The sequence below is a fragment of the Tripterygium wilfordii genome, chromosome 7 (assembly GCF_013401445.1).
Source record: "Tripterygium wilfordii isolate XIE 37 chromosome 7, ASM1340144v1, whole genome shotgun sequence".
NCBI lineage: Eukaryota > Viridiplantae > Streptophyta > Magnoliopsida > Celastrales > Celastraceae > Tripterygium > Tripterygium wilfordii.
This window is the reverse complement of record NC_052238.1, coordinates 95,449-118,150: the sequence shown is the minus strand read 5'-3', so window position 1 is coordinate 118,150 and position 22,702 is coordinate 95,449. Positions and strand designations below refer to the sequence as shown.

Genomic DNA, 22,702 nt, shown 5'->3' with positions numbered 1-22,702 from the left:
TCATTACTTCATTTATCACTTCCTTCCTTTGCAATCTTAGAGAACTAAAACACAACTTTATTTCCTAACGTCCACATTCATGCATGAGATCTACCTTCCTGCACAAAAAACAGAAAGATTAGATAACAAATCTGCAATGGCTGTTCACAACGTCAATTGCGTAAGTACATCTGCACACGTTAATACCCAAGTGCATCAAACAACCCCAGAGTTCAAAGTATATAACAAACAATTATGAAGACTTGGAGTAATTCCAATAATGTGGTCATTATTCCGTTCATTTGCTGTCTGTTGCTGGCGCATTAAATGATACTGCTCCCACCGACCTCCCTCTTCGGAATTGAGGCCTTAAATAATGATTCTAATACTCTACTTTCTACAAAGAGACTGAATCAGCAACGGTTGGCCGCTCATCAACAAAGGCTTGGATAGAATTTAGAGGACAATTTAAACGTTGCAACATCCTTAACAATGTGCGGCGAGTTTGTTTGCATTTCAGCCTCTTTCGAGTCAGCGTTGCAACCCCATACCCTAACTGCAAGTCTCCGACACTTCACAGACGAATGTTTAAAATACATTTTGTACCAGTTGATAACATCAATTTTTTGAATGCTTTTGAGCTCTTCTGCCTCCCTCATTGACGAGTCAAACATGTACCTGAAATGAAGCATGGTTGAGTTATCACGTAGCACCAGTGCAGGACAGGCATCTATAGTAACTGAAAACAGTAATTTCCATACAAAAGCACCAATCTCTGGCAGAAAAGCCTCATGTGAAGTTAGAATAAGTTTTTCCCAGAGAAGCAGCAACGGGGAGTCATGACATAAAGGTAGCACCTCTACCTTTGTTGTTGTTGTAACAACCCAAAAGTTTTGCCCTTTTAATCTTTATATTGACCTAAACTTATGCATCAACTTGGATCAAGGGATACAATTTGACTAAAAGAATAGTGAGAAAAACATTTAGGGACATGAACTTGATAGCAGCTGCTGCAGAAAATGCTCTACATACTCTAACAATGAAGAACATAACATATTAAGAATTAATAAAGCATGGGTTATGTAGCAATTAATTCATAATCATAGTAGTTGGAACCTGTTCTTGAGTATTTGAGTCAATTTCGAACATCAACTAATACATTTATAATGAAGCAATTGAAGTTGATTTTGACATTTTGTTGGAAAAGATGACGAATTTCAAGAGAAAAAATTTACGTTTATATGCATTGTCAGCAAACAATCCAACCCACCACTCACTTCTATGAATAAGAGGTCAACAGTAAAACACAATTGGCTTCATCAACAAACCAAAGGTTTTGAAATCTTGTGCAGATGCATGAGGCAAAAATTGAGCATAATTTTGCAAGCAGAAACTAAATTACATCACAACCAAGAGCATTTATAGATACCTTTTGTCAATGATCTGATTCCAAAATCTATTAGTTTCATCTTGGAGGGAAGGATCTTTCTCCAGTAGCTTCGCCATTAATCCACCTCTATAGCTCTCAAAGGATTCATCATCCAGAGTTTCCTGTAAACCCGATAGACTTACAGATGTAAGAAATGCTGGCATACCAAAAATAAAGCATCTACAAAGGGTATTTACATATTACATATACATCCTTCGAACAAATTGAAGCCTACACTGCATAAGGTACCTAGCGGATCGTTAAACAAGAAAAAAATGAATGTGTGGTTAGGTTGAAGACAGAATAGTCATCATTGCCACACAAGAGACAACCCTCTGTTGCTTCGCAACTAATCATAAAGGAAGTTATAAAACTTTATCCACAAAATGAAATTTTCAGAATCATCAAATCCCATGGGCAACGCAAGAAATCACAATCAGCTAGGATCGTCAGAAAAAAACAAAATTGTCAAAGCAAATTGTTCCTGTCCTTCAAGGATGTACTACTTAGCTCATAACAGTACAAATGCAGGGCAACTGCTCATATATTCATGAGATTAAATGAAAAGGCACCATTTAGGAGATGGAAAAGGAAACTTACCAATAACTCCTCCAATCCATTTATGAAGTTCTCAACCCTACCCAGCAAGTAAACTGGGCTGTACTTGGAAGATTGAACACAGAAACAAAATCCCAAGATGCGGTACGTTATCCTTGGACTACATTGAACGACATAGCCAAGCTGCTCCTTTGTCCTACATGCCAAATAAGTGATAGACATAAGTGTGTGTGTATATACACATAAATGAAGTTACAAATGTAGAATAAATTAATAAATGAAGTTATATATTTACCATCCCCCACCACTCCCCGGAGGGCAATACTCAAAACATAAAAAGGCAAATAAAAACAAATAACATGTCATGTTTAGCTCAGTCAATGGTGCACATTTCATGACAAGACTCAACATCGAGTTTCCTTTCCCAAGACAAATTAGAAGAAATGCTTTCTTACCCAAAGTAATTACAAGATTAAGATTGAATATCATGAAATGCACTCAGCCTTAAGAAAAATCACCTTAGTTGGTTAAAAAGTGGTTCTTCCACAATTTCATCAAAAAGATCTAGCCAGGCCTTCAATTTAGTTGATTCCATCCCCATTTCTGGCTCTATTTGAAAATAAAGCTGCAAAACCAAACCAAGGAGAATAGTTACCAAAAATTATGAGGGATATGATATGAAGGGCCTAACTAAATTCCTAAAGTAAACCTGATGCAGCGTAGAAGAAGAAAACACAATAAACAGCAGAAACCAGCAAGATTATAAGGTATAATTGAAGCTGGAACTATAATAGTACCAATTTTAGGCACCAAAAGACCAAGAACGTAGTTCTGGAATTTTAATATAACGTAGAAGCAAAAACTGACTACTACAACCCTAAAAAAGAACCTTTTATAAGCCCTTTTGAGTACCCTAAAATCCTAGCCATCCATCCTAATGTAAATATAACAAATCCTAACCTTCCAATAATATTAAAAGTCACATGACCCACTTAATACGTAAATAATAAGCCTCATATAAAATATAGCTTAGACAATTAAATAAACACCCAAAATAAATAATTCAGAAAATTAGTCACTGTTTACGCTACAGTGACGTGAACAGTGCAATATGCTCCTGCATCAATCCTTCCGGGTAGGAAAAAGACTTGACTCTGACGAGAAAGCCTTGATGAATTCAGCATAAATGTCAGGATCAACCCTTTTTAGCTCCTCCTCAGCAATCCAAGTACTCTCATCAGCAGGTTTGCCCAACCATTTCACCAAGAATCGCCTGTATGGGTTACCTCGCCTTGACATCACTTCCCTAACATCCAATATGTCCTGAATAACTTCTTTTTGTACCCTTGGTAAGTGCTGGATTTGATCTGCAACTTCACTCTCTTCTCCTACTTCTCCATCAAACCCCTCAAATGGGTATAAATCAGAAACATTAAAGATTGGGCTGATTTGCAATTCAGACGGCAGCTCAAGTATATAAGCATTGGAGCTGATTTTCTTCAACACCTTGCAAGGAAAAAACTTTCTCGACTTAAGTTTGTGATAAGTTCCTTTAGGGAACCTCTCACGCTTCAAATGCACTAACACCAAGTCGCCTTCTTCAAATTCTCTCACTCTTCGATGATGGTTTGCAGCTGTAGCATAGGATTCATTACTGGCCTTAATTGCTGCTTTTACTTCCTCATGAACTCTACGAATATGATCAGCAAAGATCTCCGCGTCATCACTCACTCGAGCTTCTTGCGGTAATGGCACCAAGTCGAGAACATGTTTAGGTTTAAGTCCATAAGCCGCTTCAAATGGTGTCTTCTTTATGGATCTGTTCACAGAATTATTATATGCAAATTCAGCTTGAGGAATAATTGAATCCCATGCCTTTACATACCTTCCAACTAGACATCTCAACATGTTGCCCAAACTCCGATTAACAACTTCAGTCTGGCCGTCAATTTGTGGATGACAAGTGCTGGAATATGTCAATTCAGTCCCCAATTTCTGCCACAATGTCCTCCAAAAATGCCCCATAAACTTAACATCCCTATCGGAGACAATAGAGAGTGGTAGCCCATGAAGTCTAACCACTTCTTTGAAAAACAAATCAGCAACACGAGAGGCATCTGCAGCCTTCGAACATGGAATAAAATGTGTCATTTTGGAGAATCTATCCACCACAACAAAGATCAAATCATAACCCTTTGCTGTCTTAGGAAGTCCCAACACAAAATCCATACTAATATGAGTCCATGGAGCTTCTGGGATAGGTAAAGGAGTGTACAAACCAATGTTCTACGAACTGCCCTTCCCAAGTTGACATTTTCTACATCTCTTAACAAGCCTTTCCACATCTTTCTGCATTTGCGGCCAATAGTAGCGATTTGCCACCATTGCCATGGTTTTATCCCGACCAAAATGCCCCCCTAAACCATTTCCATGAAGCTCTCTAATAATCTGGTCGCGTAGGGAACTTGCATGGATGCACAATTGATTACCCTTGAACAAGTATCCATTATGCAATCTATATGGCAGCCTTTCCTGCGCTTTTATTCCCTGCAAATCAGTCATGATAGAGCTAAAAAAAGGATCATCAGCATACTGGTTTTTCTACTCTTCAAAGCCTATAACTTGGGTACTCAACACTGACAACAATAGGGAACGTCTACTCAATGCATCAGCAACTTTGTTAGACTCACCAGCCTTGTAACGAAGAGCAAACGTAAATTCTTGCAAATACGAACTCCATTTTGCATGACGTGGATTTAACTTACTTTGGGAATTTAAGTACCTTAAAGCCTGATGATCAGAATAAACCACAAACTCCCTATATGCAAGGTAATGCTCACATTGATGGATTGCTCGTACCAAAGCATAAAACTCCAAGTCATAAGTAGAATATTTTCGTTTTGCATCTGTCAACTTCTCACTGAAAAACTCCACCGGTTTACCATCTTGGCTAAGGACTACTCCAATCCCTACATGTGAAGCATCACTCTCAACAATAAAAAGCTTCTCAAAATCTGGTAAAACAAGCACTGGAGCTTCGATTAAACATTGTTTTATCAACTCAAAGGCCCTTTGTGCCGCCTTTGTCCACTCAAAGTTGGTTCCTTTCAAGCACTCGGTGATGGGACTCATAATAGAGCTGAAATTCCGAATAAACCTCCTATAGAAGGAGGCCAATCCATGGAAACTGCGAACATCACCAACAGATTGTGGTATGGGCCATTCTTTAATTGCTTGGACTTTCTCCGGATCGGCTTCCAACCCATCAGCTGAAACAACATAACCAAGGAATACAACTTTGTCGCACAAGAAATAGCACTTTTTCAAGTTGACGTAGAGTTTTTCCTTCCAAAGAACCTCCATGACTTGTCTCAAATGAGTCAGATGCTCTTCTCTAGCGACTATATATTAAAATATCATCAAAATAAACAACCACAAATAAACGAACCACTCCTATCTCGTCTCTAATAGATTGGTTCAAACCAGTGAGATAGCGAGAAGTTAATTGTTCGTTACTCTCATTTAAACCAACTCTGATTGTGAGATTATTGAACTCCGTGGTGTACTCCTCTACCGTCATACTCTTTTGCTTCAGCAAGTTATACCTCTCATATAAATCCATTGCATAATCAGGAGGTAAAAATTGTTTCCGCAATTTTGCTTTCATGTGCTCCCATGTACTAATTTTCAGCTTGCCCTGCCGAACACGTTGCTCTTCAACTCGCTTCCACCATTGAAGTGCAGCACCTTTCAATTTAAGCTTAACAAACAACACTTTTCTATCTTCAGTCATAGTCTTCCACTCAAAATATGTCTCCAAACTAGCTTCCCAATCCAGGTAATCCTCAGCATGTAGGTTCCCAAAAAAATCAGCGACTTCTATTTTGATTCCTCCACCATTCAAGTCAAGTGCTCGAACCAACCTATCCTCCAATCCACCTCGCAGCGCCTGATTTACGCCTCCAGCTTCATGAAAAGGATTCTCATCATCTGTACCATCAATTTCATCCTCAAGACTACCTTCCGGTATGTCCAAGGGTTCGTGGTCGCCTTCCGGTATCTCCATACGGGCTCCCATCAGTCCCTGTCGCTGAATAGCGTGCACCACCCGCGACAAATCTTCAATCATATGCCTTAATTCAGCCATCTCTGTTTGCTGGTTTTGATTTCCTCTACCCCCACGGCCTCTACGTCGACCAGCCATGATTCAAAGTTCGTGGCTTTTGAGCTCCGATACCAATTTGATGCAGCGTAGAAGAAGGAAACACAATAAACAGCAGAAACCAGCAAGATTATAAGGTATAATTGAAGCTGGAACTATAATAGTACCAATTTTAGGCACCAAAAGACCAAGAACGTAGTTCTGGAATTTTAATATAACGTAGAAGCAAAAACTGACTGCTACAACCCTAAAAAAGAACCTTTTATAAGCCCTTTTTAGTACCCTAAAATCCTAGCCATCCATCCTAATGTAAATATAACAAATCCTAACCTTCCAATAATATTAAAAGTCACATGACCCACTTAATACGTAAATAATAAGCCTCATATAAAATATAGCTTAGACAATTAAATAAACACCCAAAATAAATAATTCAGAAAATTAGTCACTGTTTACGCTACAGTGACGTGAACAGTGCAATATGCTGCTGCATCAAAACCATTTTTAGTTACCTCAACCACAGAGTTAGTTTCCAACTTATTCTTCACTGTGATATCTCTCACAAGATTGGCACCTGAGGGAAGACATAATACCCGCTCTTCATGCCTCATTTGGATTGGCAGTGGTTGTACACAAAAGTTTCTTTTGAATATATTTGAAATGTCAATTGCTTCGTTTTCTAACAAATTTCCATGGCAAATACCCTCAATGTATAACTGCATACACAAACAGAAATCAATAGGTTCAGAAAAAAGCTTTTCCGTAAAAAACAGGAGGCATGATTAAATCTAGATCAGATCTGAAACACTAATATAACTCGGTTAGTTTCTATATCCTCATCCTCAGTAAAAGATTAACTAATAATGAACAATCAGATCAAATATGAATGTGATCTGATCATGTTAAGTCTACAACAATTTCCAAGTCTGGAGACCGGACCATTAGGTTCCATGAATGTGATTCATATATTGAACACAAGACCATGTAGTCACACATCATAAAAAGAGGTACGCAAAAGCATTCATTTAGCCTATATGAATATAAACATTGGATATGAATAGCAAATATGCTATGTTTTTTAGTACCTGAGAGCGCAGGTCTGGTATAAAAGCCTTCAACTCAGCAAGAGTCAAATCATTTAGAAAACACAGTTTCTCATCCACATCAAAGAAACTCTCACACAGAATTTGCAGTCTCATGTATGTTGAGTGGTTTAGAGGCTTCATATTGGTGTTTTTCAGAGATCGTTCCATCTCCTCTTTAATTACCTGCGTAAACAAAGTTTATCACAGAGAAAACAAAAACCACAGGGAAAACAAGAATAATCACCAGATTTTTGCACAGTAAAAATATCAAGAAGATGCATACATTAGACTGACTGAAATGCAAAGGTGTGCTCCATATTAATCTATTATTATCATAAACAAATAAGTTCACTTTTACAATAATGCAAAGATACACTGGCAATTAATCAAACTGCAGGTTTCCTCAGTTTGTAGCAACTATGCCAACATGCATATTGTTGCAGAATTGATACTTCAGGATCTTAATTTGATACAGAGCCTTTACATTGTACTTATGAGAACACCATACGAAAGAAGTGTAAAAAAATAGTTCACAAAATCGCGATAAATGTACACATCATATGCTTTTTCACTAAGGAAATAATCAAAAAACAAACAAATAAAGAACGAGAATAATTTTAACGCCGAGCGCTGTAGAACTCAAGAAGGCCAAAGCATTCATACCTTAAATCGATCTTCGGTTGGTACGAAAGATTTGATTATTTCCAGAACTTTGGACAAGAGAACCGGAAGCTTATCATTAAAACCATATACCTTTATCTCCAACTTGTCACTAAAAATAGATAGTGAAGTTTCCAACTTAGCAACACTGGCCTAAATAAAAAAAAAAAAAAAAAGAATTTTCCTGTCACTTAAAATCCTTGAATGACTTGCATTACACAAATTAATGGAGCAAAATCTGAAAGAATAATTAAATAGGTCGATAATATTTTACTTGTGCCAATAGCTCTTTAAAAGGAATGCTTGACACTGAAAAAAGAAAACTATGGACTGTTGCAGTCATGTTACAACTTGCAAGAGAATAAATATAGGGGATGTAAAACAACAAAATATGTTGATAGATGCCATTTTTAACTGGTGAATGGAAAATTAGTTTATATTGAAACAAAATCTACTCCTAAAGACCTAAACCACAATTTCACTTTTTTTTTCTTCTATCCAACCAATTAAAATGGTAAATTTTGGCAAGACTGGATCAATACTAGCCTATGCAAAGAATACCTACCACCAACAATGATCTCATGTAGGGAAGACTCCTGCCCAAAATGTTTCTAGCTGGATTAAGAGTATCTAGGGTATCCTTGGAGCAAATCAATTTAGAGAATAAAGAACATTCTACCAGGAATTAGTATAATGGCACGTACACAGTACTAGGAAGAACGAAACCCACCTGGTATATAGTCTCATTCAACTCATCTTTCAGAAGTTTGACAAATAGTTCAGCCAAAAGACAGCTCTTGAGATTATCATATGCACTCCTCAGGTTTATGCGGAAATATGTATTTGCACGAGGATGTTTGAAAGTTCTATCAAGCTTGTACCATAACTTCATCAATGGTTCATCAAGTATACATCTTGGAGAGGATAAAGTTGCATGCTCAATGTAGGCACTGTCAGCACGAATAGAAAAATCGCTTGGAATGAACTCATTTTTTGAAGGCAGATGCAATGAAACGTCAATTTCTGGAGGATCCCTCCATAATTCAATCAATGATGGGAAAATATCTTCCTCAGTATAGCACGAACCAAACCAAGGTTCAATCTCGAAACCTGAATCAGTATAATATTACTCCCATTTGCATCATTCAACTAAACAGACAATATCTAACTCTTAAGAGAATCCATAAGTGTTAAAAGTGCCAGAGTGTTGCAGTTAACATATCGGGGTGAGAATGATTAAAATCTACAATCACATTTTAGTCAAAGATGACAATCTAAGAGCAGGGCACTGATGCAATGTCCCTTTACTAAACATCTCATCTCAAGCAATAGCAACCATAAATTATATTACTGCAGAAGTGTGATGTGAAATGGGACTAAGACGTACCTTGTAACTTGATAGAACTGGATACTAAATCAGCTCTCATGTTTTCTGGGGCAAAGAGACCCAGAAGATACTTTAGCATTTCCTCATCCCACACCTTGTACACATAGTCCCCATAAATGACATGTTCTGCTGGATAAACAAGCAAATTCTCTGCAATGACAAGATTTAGTGATGGTCAATGAAAGAAAAACAATATTTCCGAAGCATGAGATACAATGGTCTACAGGAAATATAGAAAGTTCAGCCACATGAACAACTTCAACATATTTTATCCCTCATACTTTACATATGCATCCACCATAACTTGCAAATGAACATAAGAACCTTCACAAAAATTCTGAATTAATAGAAGCCACCTCTGATTGTACTCTCTCACAATACTCTTGGGTGATTTGCAAGGAAAAAAAGAGAGAAACAAGACCTGCAAGTTCTGCAGCATAATCATCTTGAGGTTGTTCCTCAGCAAATCTGAATTCCATGTTCCCAATATCTTGCAACTCCTTAAATATCCATTCTTGGGGTGGAACTTGACGCAATAACTTAAAGTATTGATAAATAAAGCCAATGATGTCAAAGATCTGCAGAAATGGGAACAGAAGGAAAAAGGTCATCATTGGGCACAATAAACAAAAGTAATGAACCAAAAAAAAACAGCAGCAAACTCAAAGTATCCAGCAACCAAGTGCCTAAACCGGGCATGAATTGGCAATCGCAGCAGGGTGACAACAGGACAAAAAGAAATTGGAACCTCATAATATGGTACATAAAGGAACGGGAATGAACAGAAGATAAGAGATTCAAGCTGGGTAAATAACTACACATAAGTTCTGCAAAGGACTCTCAAAGATAACATAGTCAGATTTATCTCATTTTAGCTTTAAGAAGGTATATTGGCCTATATACCCCCAACAACGAGTCAGCATATTCCAATACTTTCCCAGCTAACACTAAAACTGCTAGTTCCATCTCACTTGTCAAAATTGAATCCAATAATTGCACGCCAGAAATAGAAGAAGTGCATAAAAAGTTTCCCTCAATTCCCTCCAGAAAAGGAAAGACAAAACAGCATCCGACACTAACGGAAGGGTATATCATTACATAATCATATCAAAAGAGAAGGGGATAAGTTTATCTAACCTAAAAATAAATGCAGAAGATAAATTAAAACTACCTTTTCCAAGCCAGAGTCAGTGAGGTGTATGGACATGGCAAAGATATAAGCTATAGAAGATCGGTGCATTCCTTCGTCTCCGACCCCAGCAGATAAAGACGTTACCCATCCTTTAGATTTAAGAAAGTAAAGCAAGCTTCCGCTGGCCTCTGAAAGTAAATTATTCACACTTAAAATCTGAGCTAAAAGCATGAGGCCAGATATAAATAATATGAACTTCAGTGAAACAGAAAGATCCCAAACAATTACTCAAATACATGCAATAGAAACATGACAAGTGAAAGAGAGGCTTCAAAGAATGAAATGGAGAATCTCCTCCTTTCTGAGATACTTAAGTCAATGAAGTGACTTTTTTTTCAATAAATTGCAAATGGTATTAAGATTTCACATGGCTATAAGCCCACTGATAGTGTTTCAGGAGGAGCTTTGCATTCAAAAGAAACCACAATTATGAGAACATTATACAGAATAAGAGAATAAACTATGAACATGGAGGAAAGACAAGGGTATATATTAATCAAATAGCACACTAGTATTATTCACAAGCATCACTGCAGGTTGTTAACAATTAATTGTTATGCACTGACAAAATAAAACTTGTTTTCATTCAATCACAAACCGACCCAAAGTCCCTTCAGAGGAAAACATACACATAGTACACGCACATATAAACTCGAGAAAACAATCTCCTCATGAAGGACGAACTACGAGATGTAATGGTATATTTTACCATGCCCAATGAGATGTGCCAAATAGTCTTCTGATTTCTTCAAGTAATCTTGACGCAGACATGGAAGCGTCCAAGTTAAGTCCAGGATATGGACATCTTTAACCGCCTTTAAGCGATAGAGCTTACCAACTTTCCAAATAGGACATTCTGCCTTAAACTCTGGCTTTACCTGAGAGCCTTTTCTGATATCTTCAAACAATTCTATAACCCAACTCTCAAGTACATCCAAATGCTCTGCAGCATTTAAAAAAAAACTAAAATAAAAATAATACAACCAGTATATCAATGTTCAAATTTTACGTCAATATTTGCAGTGAAACCACAAACATCAAAGAAAGGAGCTGAGAAGACAGAGATTTCCTCACCCACATAACAATGGATGATTAATAATAAACTTCATCAGCTACATGAGTCCATAATGAAATTTTGTTTTAAGGCTTAATTTACTACGTGAATTGTTTTCCACTATTCATACGGTCTAAAACTGCAGTCTCCATTAATTCTATGAATTACTTGGACTACGCTATGTGGATCGTTTTTCAGATTTATACTGTCTAAATCATATCATTTTTCACTACTTCTATCTTCATCTTTCCAGGACACCCACTTCTCTTCATCCATCCCTTATTTCTGGATAAAAGGTTAAATATTCCAATAGACACTAAAACTGGAAGAGAATAAGGGGAAGCCATAAATATTTGCTAGAAGGATGTGTGTGTGTGAGAGTGAGAGAGAGAGAGAGAGAGAGAGAGAGAGAGAGAGAGAATATAGCTCAACAATGTAAGATAGGTTGCACATACTTTCTTTTTCTACAATTACAAGGTCAAAGATTCAACAAATTTTTAATTACGCTTTCCTAAACTTACATGGCTAAGTCCATTCTCACACAATCGTAACGATATGTTTTAAATTGTATATCTGTAGATACAAGGGCATGCTATGGGCATTACAGTTCCTGACAAGGAATGGGAATAGCATGAGCTATTACAATCCCGAATCCAAAGAACGTTCAGCTGCAAAGCCATGTCAACAAAGAAGATCTTGTAACCCAAACTTTGTAAGCATCTGAGCTACAGAATATGGTCTTGTTTTAGTGATATTTATCTGGTTTGTTCCAGAAACTTTGAAGGAAATTCCTTCTCAGTTTAGGACCAGATCCTGACTTATCAGATCTGTCCAAGAAGGTGAACTCCTACACCCTCAATCTATCACCTTTATCCTTTATAACCATTCTATCCCTACATCAACTTAAAAGTTAAAAACCAGGTTTCTGTTTAACCAGAAAACTGGGCTGCATCAGACACCCTACCCCGTACATTATATAAGTCGTAATGTCTTGAGAACTAACAAAAAGTGAAACATATGATTACCTCCTCCAATGACAACTAACTTCATCAATCCCCCATGGTAATAATCCCTGTATAGTTTCAAGATAAGTTCCCGAAGATTGATCCCTTTCTCCATAGCATCAACCAAGCTCTTTTTATTCCCTGTCGTGCAAGCAAATGAGAGTTTGGATTTAAGCTTCTTTGAGAAAAAGACAAGCAATCAACCCAATAAAGGAAAATAAAATGGAGGCAACATTACCCCAAAAGAACCTGTTGAACAGGTGCGCAGGTGTGGATGTATGACACTGTAGTTGTTGGAGGCGGCAGGCATCATTTTGCAAAACCTGGTTAAATTCTATAACCAGAAGGGTTCACATCATGGTATACCATCCAGCAATAAGAAATAAATTGGCAGCATAATCAAAACAGTAAACTGACAATAGAAACTGATCTCTTTTCTGAAGGAATAATACGAATAGTAGATTCAGGTAAGTATGGCGGTCACCTGAATCTACAGCAAGTACTTCTCGTTCCAAGGCTTCACATTTTACGAGGGGAGAAATAAAAAATTGAGAAAATCTGTCCAAGAAAGAATTATCAGAATACAGCACATTGGCACATGCCAAAACTGGAAAATTGGAAATGCAATGGCAATAACTGCATGATGAAAAAACCCATGATTTCATTATACTTGGGTTGAGGAGCCACTTCCAGTTTCCTGGTTTTACCAGTGTCAAGCAGAAGGCTTTCCTCGTCTCAAAAAACCAAAAGATGAAAGTACGATATTCAATCAATGAACCAACAATGATGTATTTGCATAAGGTCACAGAAACATATTAGATATGCAAATCTGCAATAATAACAGTCGCAATGCAAAACATCCTAAGAATATCTATTAGTTTGTGAAATGGTAGGCACTGAATGTAACAGACCCATCATAAAATCATGCATTCCTTATACTAATATGATTAGGATGTTAGGGAAAATCGGAAATCATGGACATCTGAAATCATTGAGCTGTTAGCCTAAACCTATGCTCCCATCCTTTTCTCATAAACACACTCAATTTATTGTTATGAAAATAAATAAAGCAAGACAAGAACCATATGATTGCTAAAAGAACTGCACCTTTTTCCTAACAATTAGATATGGTATCAGTCTGATAAAAAAAAGAGGGAGACATAGAACCACTACAAAATGCATAAGAATCGCAACACAGCCACAAAATTTTGAGAATCAAGGATTGTGATCAAGCGTGCATTAAGATACACATTTACCTTGCCAAAGCACCCTTAAGAAACTCCGCCTTGACTTCAAAATGGTAGCAGGTATGTTCGGCCTCTGTGTATGCATTTGACGAGCCTCCATGCTTGGACAAGTAACTATCATACTAGCAACAAAAAATGTCAAACTCAGAACTCGGAAGTTGAAACTAAAAATTTATTACCACACTGATATTTTTTCAACCTATGAGTTGCATAAAAAGAGATGTAAAACACATGATTGCCTTAGAACAATTCAATGCAAACTGCAAGAATTAAAAGTTGCAGGTATGAGGAAGTGGGAAGAAGCTATCAGACAAAAGTAATTTTAAAATTGTACAATGGGGATTAGGAATTCGATGCCCAGAGTGAGAGTAAATTATCATGTGATTTATTCTTTGTCTATTAATCTCATATCATATGTAATGACAAGTAATAGTTATAATAAAAATTCGCTAAACCATATGACTTACAAGTTGCATCCAAATCTGAGTTGGAAAACAGGTAAAAGAGAGTAGGCAAATAGAAGAACAGATACATACCTCGTTTTCGTCTGGGAATTTAGTACTCCCCATGAATAACATGTGTTCTGGAAATTAAGGAATTGGTAAGCAACGCCTACATATTAAACTTTCTAAAAAAAATTTAAAAAAAAAAACGTAAATGACAGGCAACCTAAGAAATGGGCAAGGCCCTGAGCCTCAACAGGGTCAGAGAAGCTTCCCATGCCGACACACATTGCTGCAGCAGCCTGCATTGATATACATACAATCATCAGCTATCAAATCACTGCTGGAACGACAGCAAGATTAATATTCAATGAATAAAGTTAAAAGAATAAATTCCAATTTTCTGGACAATGATAAAGAGATCTAATCCAAAATGTAGAGATTATATTCTTCAACCTTGAACTGAATTTATCAATAAACATATCTCAGCTCAGTCCATTGATTGTTACTCAACTTCGATCTGATAAAGCTTGCAGAAGCGTCTATAGGCTCATTCAGTATTCAGTTTAGCTTAAAACTTTAAGACATCATTACCGCAGAATTCAAATCGACTGCATTTTCAAGGAAGAAGTTCACAAACCTTCTTAGCCTGCGTAGAAGTTCCTTTTCCCTTCCCCTTTGATTTTACTTCACTGTCGTCTTCGCTTTCCTCTTCTCCTTCTTCTTCGTCGTCCTCCTCCTCATCACTGTCTCCACTGTATTCTTCTTCTTCAACTTCCGCTTCTTCCCGGTCATTGTTTTGTAGGATTTCGGAATCTCCTGGGGGACCTTCCGGATAAATCTCGGGATCGTGAACAAGCAAAGCGTTGAGTCCATTCTTAAGCTCGATCACTCGGTAGAGCCTCCTATCGTTAGGCGACTTTATTACGATGTCGTCCGACCGGAAAGTGCAACTAGCCGCTACCATTGTCACTGCAAAGAAACTGCTTCTCTGCTCTCCAGTTCCCCTGTGTCTCGTAAGTCTAGGTCTTCATTCCTTCAGCGGGTCGATCGGATTGATTCAGCTCCGCCTAAATTCGGGTATGGATACTTTATCCGTTTTCCATCATCTGATCGTCAAAGGCTAAAATGGATAAATCATAGCCGTTATTTCATCCGATGGTACAGATTAAACATGCCCGAAAATCACATATCTTTAAGCTCTTTAGCAACCCTTTTGCTTTGAGTTTTGACTTTTGACTTTTGACTTTTGACCCCTTTAATTATTAAAAAATATAAAAACGGTAAATAAATAATAAATTCAAAAAATTTAAAATTACAAAGTAGAGAACACGACCTTTATGTCTAGGAATTAAGAAAAACAATGAAAATACTAAAGCAAGAGAGTAAATTTTTGAATAACTAATGTTTATTCAATATTTAAGTTTTACAATTTCTAGCCTATCTTTTTCTTGAAAGCAGAAACACTATACTATTTTTACAAGTGTGTTTTTTGATTGTGTAAAAATTGACAAGTGTGAATATTATGTGAGTGACATATATCATTCAATCAATTAAAAAATAATTGAATAAATATAACAACTTCGAATGTTACACAATATATGTTATTAGGGAAAAATAAATTTTGTGAAATTTAAAAATATGGTATTTAACATCTTTCTTTATTTTATAAGGATGTACATATAAAATTAATAGTTTGTAAATATATTTTCTAAAATAAATTTTCATTTTTATTTAAGAAATTACAAAGTTATTCGTTAATATATGAATTATTGGTTATTTTTTATAATAATATTTAATAAAATAATAAAACACAAAGTAATATATATTTATATATGAAATACAAATTTACATGATATCTAATGTCAAAAAATAGACGTATAGAAAAATATGACTATGTATTTACATAACGTCTAATGACTATGTATTTACATAACGTTTAATGTCATTAATATATGGATTCAATGGGATAAAAAATAGTATCATATTAACTCTAACAGTTAGAGTTAAATAGCAAAAGTATATCTTAATTGAATAATGCTTGATGACTTAAAAAATTTAATGTCATCATATGCATCACACAAGTTAACAAAACAAATACAATTGAATGAGTTTAGGCTTTGTTTGGTACTCCGTATAGGATAGTATAATATTGCTATCCAATGTATAATTTAATTCTCGTATAAGTTGATGTATAATTTAATCAAATCCAGTGTTTGGAAAAAATCTAATATTAGGCTTGTATAGTATAAGATTTGTGGTAATATGTCTGGATTACCCCCAATTAAAGTGAGAGTGAGGGTTTTTTTGTCATTTGACATGTTATTTCTTATACTAAGTGCTCCGTATAAAATAAAAACGAGTTGGAGGTGTTTTAATATTATACTGCCGGCATCGTATAAGAATCTTTTTTGTATGAAGTTATACTATCCGGAGTATTTTAAAAATCATCCAAACACTCGATAATTTCATTAAAGGATAATTTTATACTATACGGAGTTTTATCCTACAATCCAAACGGAGCCTTAAAGTTAGGGGTTTTGGGTTGACTGTCCTAAATTGGACAAAATATCTTTTAGTGTACAAATTGAAACACAATGTATCTTTCAGTGACCAAATGTGCTATTAACCAAAGTTTAAAGTTTGTTCTTTGTCAAATCAATTGGGATTTTTTTTTTATTTCTAAAATGTTCAATACATACATGTGTCACGTCTTCAATATGACTAGTACTCTCTAAAAGCAAATTCATATCTAACAATTTTTAATTATTCCAAACAAATCAACCTTAATGATTAGAATAAATGATGGGATGATGGTTAAAGCGTCAAGAGATACACTAAAAAATAGGAGATCGTGAGTTATTTTTAAAATATCTGATAACATTTCTATCCCAATATAAAATAAATGCAAATCATGCCAAAAGCAGTTAACTTTATTTATCTTTATACAAAATTTATTTAACGCAAATCAAAATATGACATTATTGGAGTAAAAAAGTACAAATTGAAACAAAATATTTTCCCTGTTCACCACAAATGATTTGTGATGTTATCCATATTTCATCCATTTGACTATTTGCTATCTGGACAATGGGCCTAAACTTGACAGCGAACATTCGAGTCTAAACGGGTAATTGGGCAAACCCAGCGCGAGCCACAAGATATTTACTCCCAAGCCCAGTGTTTGGCGCCAGAGAAATTGGCCACTGGCTGCTAATTCAGAGACGTCAAAACCCTAAAACCCAGAGAAATTCTTTCGTGCTATATATTGAAATCGTCGACGATGTAGAGCAAGCTTTGAGTCTTTGACCATGGACCCTGATATATTGCGGTGGTGTATTGAATTCATCGCTAGGCAAGAAACGGTTTCTGATAACCTGCTCACCAAAATTCTCTCTGGTCTCCCGGTTGTGACGGAGCGTTCGAGTCTTCAGAAGGAGCTTGTAATCCGGGCAATTACTGGCTGTATCTCGGAAGGTCTGATAACAGAATCGATTCTCAACTCGCTCGAGAAAATGGAGGAACTGGACCGGGGCGATGGCATCATGGTTGCGGCTTCTCTCAAGCGCGCTTATTGCGCGGCAGCCGTGGATTGCACAACAGTCTACTTGGAGGCATCATCATTCAAGCAGGGCAAGTACTTGGAGGCTGTGGATAGGATCTGGAGGGGTAGATTCAGGGGGTTGGAGTCAAGGCAGAGTGAATTGGTCACGGATGAGCTGAAAGGGTGTAGGGACGAGATCGAGGCTGCACTGTGGGACGCACATGCCCGCGTGAGATTATTGGCGAGGCAAACTAATGCTTTGCATTTGATTGATGTTTACTTGAATGAGGTTTTGACAATTGTGGGTCCTCCATTTCTTGAAGTGGTTGCCCAAACACAGACCAAGCAGCCAAGATTGGTGTCCAGCGTCGAAGTTAGAGCTCAAAATTTGGGTAATTTGGATTCTGGTGGAGTTGATGTCGTAGGTGTAGAAGAGCTGAGTTCTCGTGCTAATGAAGGAATTGAAGCTAAAGGCGAAGAACAAAAGAAGCCACATGATGCAAAGAATAATCAAATGGAAGCGTCAGGGACTGGCAGTGGTGGAAGTACATATCGAGGTCAAAGTGAAACTGATGTAATGGTACTAGAAAGAGAGGAAGCAGAGAATGCGGGTGATGTGGGTTGGCTGGGTGATGAAAATTTGAAGGAATATCAGCATAACCATGGACAGAGCTCATCGAGTATATGCGTTGAATTGCGAGCTGCTAAGAGGAAAGGTTACTTGTTATTTCATGTTCTTTCATTTGGTCTTCAGTTTGCGTCGTTTAGATGATCTCTTGTGGTTATCCTTCCTTCATTTATGTTTGGTGATTAGGCTGGTTTTCATGCGTTATCCTAAGTTTTTTGTATTACACTAAGGTTTAACAGGGGAATGATGCTCCTTTTATTTTCTATAGAATTTCATGGAAAAATGGAATTGCCTAAATGCCAGCATCCTACATCTCGAAGACAAGCCAGGAGACCTGCGGTTATTAATGACATTGACGATGAGGAGTTGCCCATAGAACTGCCTCCTCGAAGCAAATATGATATTCTGCCGTCCCCTGAGTTTAATAAAGTGATAGAATCTCTCAGAGCTAGTTCTTTGGAATTGCAAAGGGTGGTAAGGGACCCTCTCCCAGATGCATTGCGAATTGCTGAGGCAGTGCAATCCAAAATAGCCAGAAATCAAGTGCATCATGACTTGGACACTGCAAATACCCCCAACAGTGGTGAAACTGTTCAAAATGTAGGGTCTCACATCTTAAAAAGGAGTGTACATACCCACAGTAGTGATCAAGCTGTACACAATAATGTTCCTAGACCTAGCTTGATGGAAAGGAATGTCACTGCCCATACCTATGAGGTAATTGTCCATGTTTGCTTATAGTGTACTCAATTTTATTGTTTCTGGTTAAGGGCTCTTCCTTTTGTGTTAATATGTTGTATGCCCTCTTTTTCCCCCCCTTCTAAATTCTGGCTGTAGTTCCCCATGTTGATGTATTTGGTCCATTTTCATCTGGTTTTACTTCAGGCTTTGATGACCTACAAAGTCTGCTGTTATATATATCAATTTTCTTTGTTTTTTATTGGAAAGAGCGGGTGTTGCGTTCCTTACCTTGCTTTATGGTTTTCATCTGCGTGTGTTGTTTTACTGTGTATTTGGGCACATATATGCTCAAGTAAAATGCTGTAAAAATTCTAAAATGAGTATTGATACATTTTTGTAGTCAGTGTTTTTTTTATATGGCAAATAAAGAAGAACAACAAGAGAAAGAAACAGAAACAAGTAAGAACTTAAAAGCCCAAAGAAAAGGTCAGGAGGGTCTTCATCTCTTGTCAGCCATAGCGCTGTCTTGGAATAACATGTGAGAATGCTGCCAGTGTAACCACCAGTATCGACCATTTTGCCAAGGAGTCGGCCCAGGAGTTTTGGCTCCTGCTAATCTTTGTGCAGCTCCATGAAGACCCTTGAAGAAGTCTACGAGATTCACTGATTGTGGATTCAATTGGACCAGTCTTCAATCAGATTGGGGTGTTGTAAACCCCTAATAATAATTGTACCATTATGGTCCCTTGCAATGGCCGCTCCAAAGGAGTAGAGAGATGGTTCAGTTTGAAGTAATTGGCTTTGGAGCTTTCCATATAGTAGCCACGGCACGCTTGACAGTCTTTTGGGACAATGCATGGACATGCTGCAAATGGGCTTGTTGAATCTGGATTATGATGGAAGCTGGATCACGTGGAGGTGAACCATGGACAATTTCGTTTCTATACTTCCGTATAAGATCCAAACTGACCAGCGCAAGGAGGCAAAAAGATTGTTTTTCTTCTACGAGAATGCGGAGTTGAAAAATTATTCTCACCCATGTTGTAATGCCTTGATTAACATAGGCCTCTGAGTTGATATGCCACGTACTGATTTAAGAGGTCATTTTGTGTTAAAAGGTCTTCCCTCATAATGATTGGTATAAACTGAATATTGATGGAGCCTCAAAAGGGAAGCACATTTTTCTGTTTGTGGAGGTACTCTAAGAGATTCTAATGCGTTTGCTGAACTTTAAGCTCTTGCTCACTGTTTTACTTTGTGATATTAACTTCATTGTAAATATAGAAGTAGAGACTGTTTCTATGTTAATGCCCTTATGCATTAAAAGAACTGAGTCTTATGGCCTGAAATTTGGTTGTTGTTTAATTGAATACTTCGAAGTCTGTATGTGCTTCAAAGTTACAGGCTTCAAAGTGTGTGTGGGGGTGGGTGTGTATCTAAATATATTGTCTTTCTGGAATTATGTAAGTACTAATTCTTTGCTTTTGCTTCATGTTTTGTTATTTTATTGTTTTTTTCTTGTCTTGGTAGTGGGATGATTCAGTGGATGGATCGCCTCAGAGAATTCGCCTGGATGACCCAACAAGAGCGGCTACATCTCCTCTAAACAAACTAAGTAGGAAACGCAAAGGAAACTGGACTGGAGCAGAAGAAGAAGCTTTATTGCAGGGTGTTAGAGAGTATGTGATTGCCCTTATATTATGTGCACCTTTGATGATGGAAGTCAAGGAGTTCTAGTTTGTTTACTTATTTATTTGTAATGCAATCACTTGTTTCCCAATTCCCATTTAAATGGGGATTTCTGCGTTGTCTCTACTTTATAGACACAGGTGTATAATTATAAGGTCCAGGTCCCTCCAAATATCACGAACCCTACTTTATAGACATAGGTGTATAATTATAAGGTCGAGGTCCCTCCAAATATATATATATATATTTTTGAATAGAAAGGTCCCTCCAAATATCACGAACCCCAGATCAATATGACCTTGGGATTCTGAAATAGTATAGGTTTTGTGACAACCTTTTAAAGCTCAGTTTCTACTTGTACATCTTGTTATTGTTCATATTTTGACATTTTTGTTTCTGTCCTTTCAATTAAGGTATGGTGTGGGAAATTGGAAACTCATTTGGAATGCCAAGCAAGATGTGCTTGCACTACGGTCCACAGTAAGCATGCCAAATCTCATTTGTGATATATTTACCAATTGCATTCTGTCACTTTTTCCTAAGTTAGAATAATTTATATTTATGTTTATTATTTATTTACGTATGCAGGTTGATCTTAAGGATAAGTGGCGAAACATGCAAAAGTATCACCGTGGTTCCGTCTAATTGGGGTATGGATAAGATCATGTTCATAATTTGGATTTTGGACACCTTTTGTGCATTACTTTCTTGCAACTAATGTGCACCTTTTGTGATGTATGTCGTCTATTTTGTAGTAGGAAACTTAGAGATATTACTCGTTTGTAAGCAATGAGTATCTTCTGACTGAAAATATTAGCAGAGCCTCCAGTGGACCTTCTTTCTTTTGTTGGTTAGCTAGCTGATGTCTAGAGACCAGAGCTTATAAGATTGTAATCATGCAGAGATGTATTTGTTGGACAATATGAAGGAAGAGGGAAGTCCGAGTAACTGTTTTTGTCCTACATAAGTAAAATTTTATTGGGTTTATTAGTTGCTACATAAACATAATGGAATCTTTGCTATAATCACCTTATGAGTTATGAACCCCTTGAACTTGGAAGTAGCACCTGAGAGCATGAAGAGCATGCATTGGAGGGTTCACCATCATGGGCACTTCCTTCAACTTCCATCAGTGAGATTTCCTTTACATATTCAAACTTCCTATACAAGATTTATTAAATTGTGGGCAGCTAAGCCACCACTGAAGGCTCAAAGAATTTGACTTGGCAGAGAGACAGAGACACCAGGGGATTGTTGCTGTTGTTTTAAATTGTATGTGACTGATTGAATTTGATTTGCAGGGTGAAGTGGGAGTCCTCGTGGTTAGTGTTGTTAATGCCACAGAAAAAGCTACAAACGAAGAAAGAATGCGTCAATAAAGCATAGGGGAAAATCCATCCACCTTGAATACATTTTTCGCAAAAATCACATGGGGTCTCCTAATCTTTTAAGTTATCTTTAGGGTTGGAGTTTGTGTGTGTCTAATAATCTTGTTTGTTGGTTAGTAGCTGCCATCTTGGACTTGTTTGTCAAAAATATGAAGAAATAGGAAATTATAGTTTGTTTTTTTGGGAAAAGGATTTGCTGGAATCGTTCCAGCAATTTCATCAGATCTACACCATTGAATGTATTGGGTGTAGTGTTGTCAAATCAATATATTGTTGCATTGGATGATGTAGATCTGGTGAAATTACTGGAATAATTCCAGCCCCCATCCCCTTTTTTTTGTGTGTTACTAGGCGTAAACTCCATCAGATACAGTGATTTGATAATGATAGACTAATCTTCTCGCTATTATCACTTATGAAAATGAAACACGTGGCAAGAACATCGTATTGAAAGAAATGGTACTTTCCCGGAAATTCTAATCCGTGGCCGTGCAAGTTCAACAACGTCTCCTTCAACAATTCAACTTCCACAATCAGCTCAGCTGTCGAATAAGGAAAAAAAGAAAAACCCA

At 37.0% G+C, this 22,702-nt stretch overlaps 2 protein-coding genes across 4 annotated transcripts; one reads left to right on the top strand and one right to left on the bottom strand.

Moving 5' to 3' along the window:
* Positions 1–38: 38 nt before the first annotated feature.
* LOC120001473 (nardilysin-like) lies at positions 39–15,252 on the bottom strand. Its single transcript, XM_038849818.1, has 19 exons — positions 14,841–15,252; positions 14,427–14,502; positions 14,294–14,340; positions 13,767–13,879; positions 12,995–13,068; positions 12,749–12,844; positions 12,532–12,651; positions 11,162–11,395; positions 10,432–10,580; positions 9,682–9,838; positions 9,261–9,410; positions 8,604–8,983; positions 7,877–8,026; positions 7,214–7,396; positions 6,641–6,844; positions 2,485–2,591; positions 2,009–2,162; positions 1,409–1,530; positions 39–657 (listed from the first exon to the last, which is right to left on the bottom strand). Exons 1-19 carry the CDS (start codon positions 15,165–15,167, stop codon positions 414–416), a joined length of 3,087 nt encoding a protein of 1,028 aa, XP_038705746.1. The 5' UTR covers positions 15,168–15,252; the 3' UTR covers positions 39–413.
* Positions 15,253–17,391: 2,139 nt separating this feature from the next.
* On the top strand, positions 17,392–22,278 carry LOC120002942. 3 transcript variants are annotated; one of them, XM_038851811.1, is made up of 6 exons: positions 17,392–18,460; positions 18,641–19,089; positions 20,584–20,732; positions 21,156–21,222; positions 21,331–21,392; positions 22,044–22,278. In XM_038851811.1, the coding sequence occupies exons 1-5, from the start codon at positions 17,512–17,514 to the stop codon at positions 21,385–21,387; spliced, it is 1,671 nt and encodes a 556-aa protein (XP_038707739.1). In that variant the 5' UTR covers positions 17,392–17,511; the 3' UTR covers positions 21,388–21,392; positions 22,044–22,278. The 3 variants fall into 3 exon arrangements, with proteins under 3 accessions (XP_038707739.1, XP_038707738.1, XP_038707737.1); XM_038851810.1 differs by lacking the exon at positions 22,044–22,278 and adding an exon at positions 21,498–21,767; XM_038851809.1 differs by lacking the exon at positions 22,044–22,278 and having other exon boundaries at positions 21,331–21,767.
* The last annotated feature ends 424 nt before the right edge of the window (positions 22,279–22,702 follow it).

Bases quoted from the DNA above. Each gene is read 5' to 3' on its own strand.
- LOC120001473 (XM_038849818.1), bottom strand. From the start codon at position 15,167: ATGGTAGCGGCTAGTTGCACTTTCCGGTCGGACGACATCGTAATAAAG. The intron at 12,652-12,748 runs GTAATGTTGCCT...CTTGCACGACAG, and splicing joins GTTCAACAGGTTCTTTTGGG to GGAATAAAAAGAGCTTGGTT. The intron at 10,581-11,161 runs GTAAAATATACC...ATTTACTTTCAG, and splicing joins GGCACATCTCATTGGGCATG to AGGCCAGCGGAAGCTTGCTT.
- LOC120002942 (XM_038851811.1), top strand. From the start codon at position 17,512: ATGGACCCTGATATATTGCGGTGGTGTATTGAATTCATCGCTAGGCAA. The intron at 18,461-18,640 runs GTTACTTGTTAT...TATTTTCTATAG, and splicing joins GCGAGCTGCTAAGAGGAAAG to AATTTCATGGAAAAATGGAA. The intron at 19,090-20,583 runs GTAATTGTCCAT...TTGTCTTGGTAG, and splicing joins TCACTGCCCATACCTATGAG to TGGGATGATTCAGTGGATGG.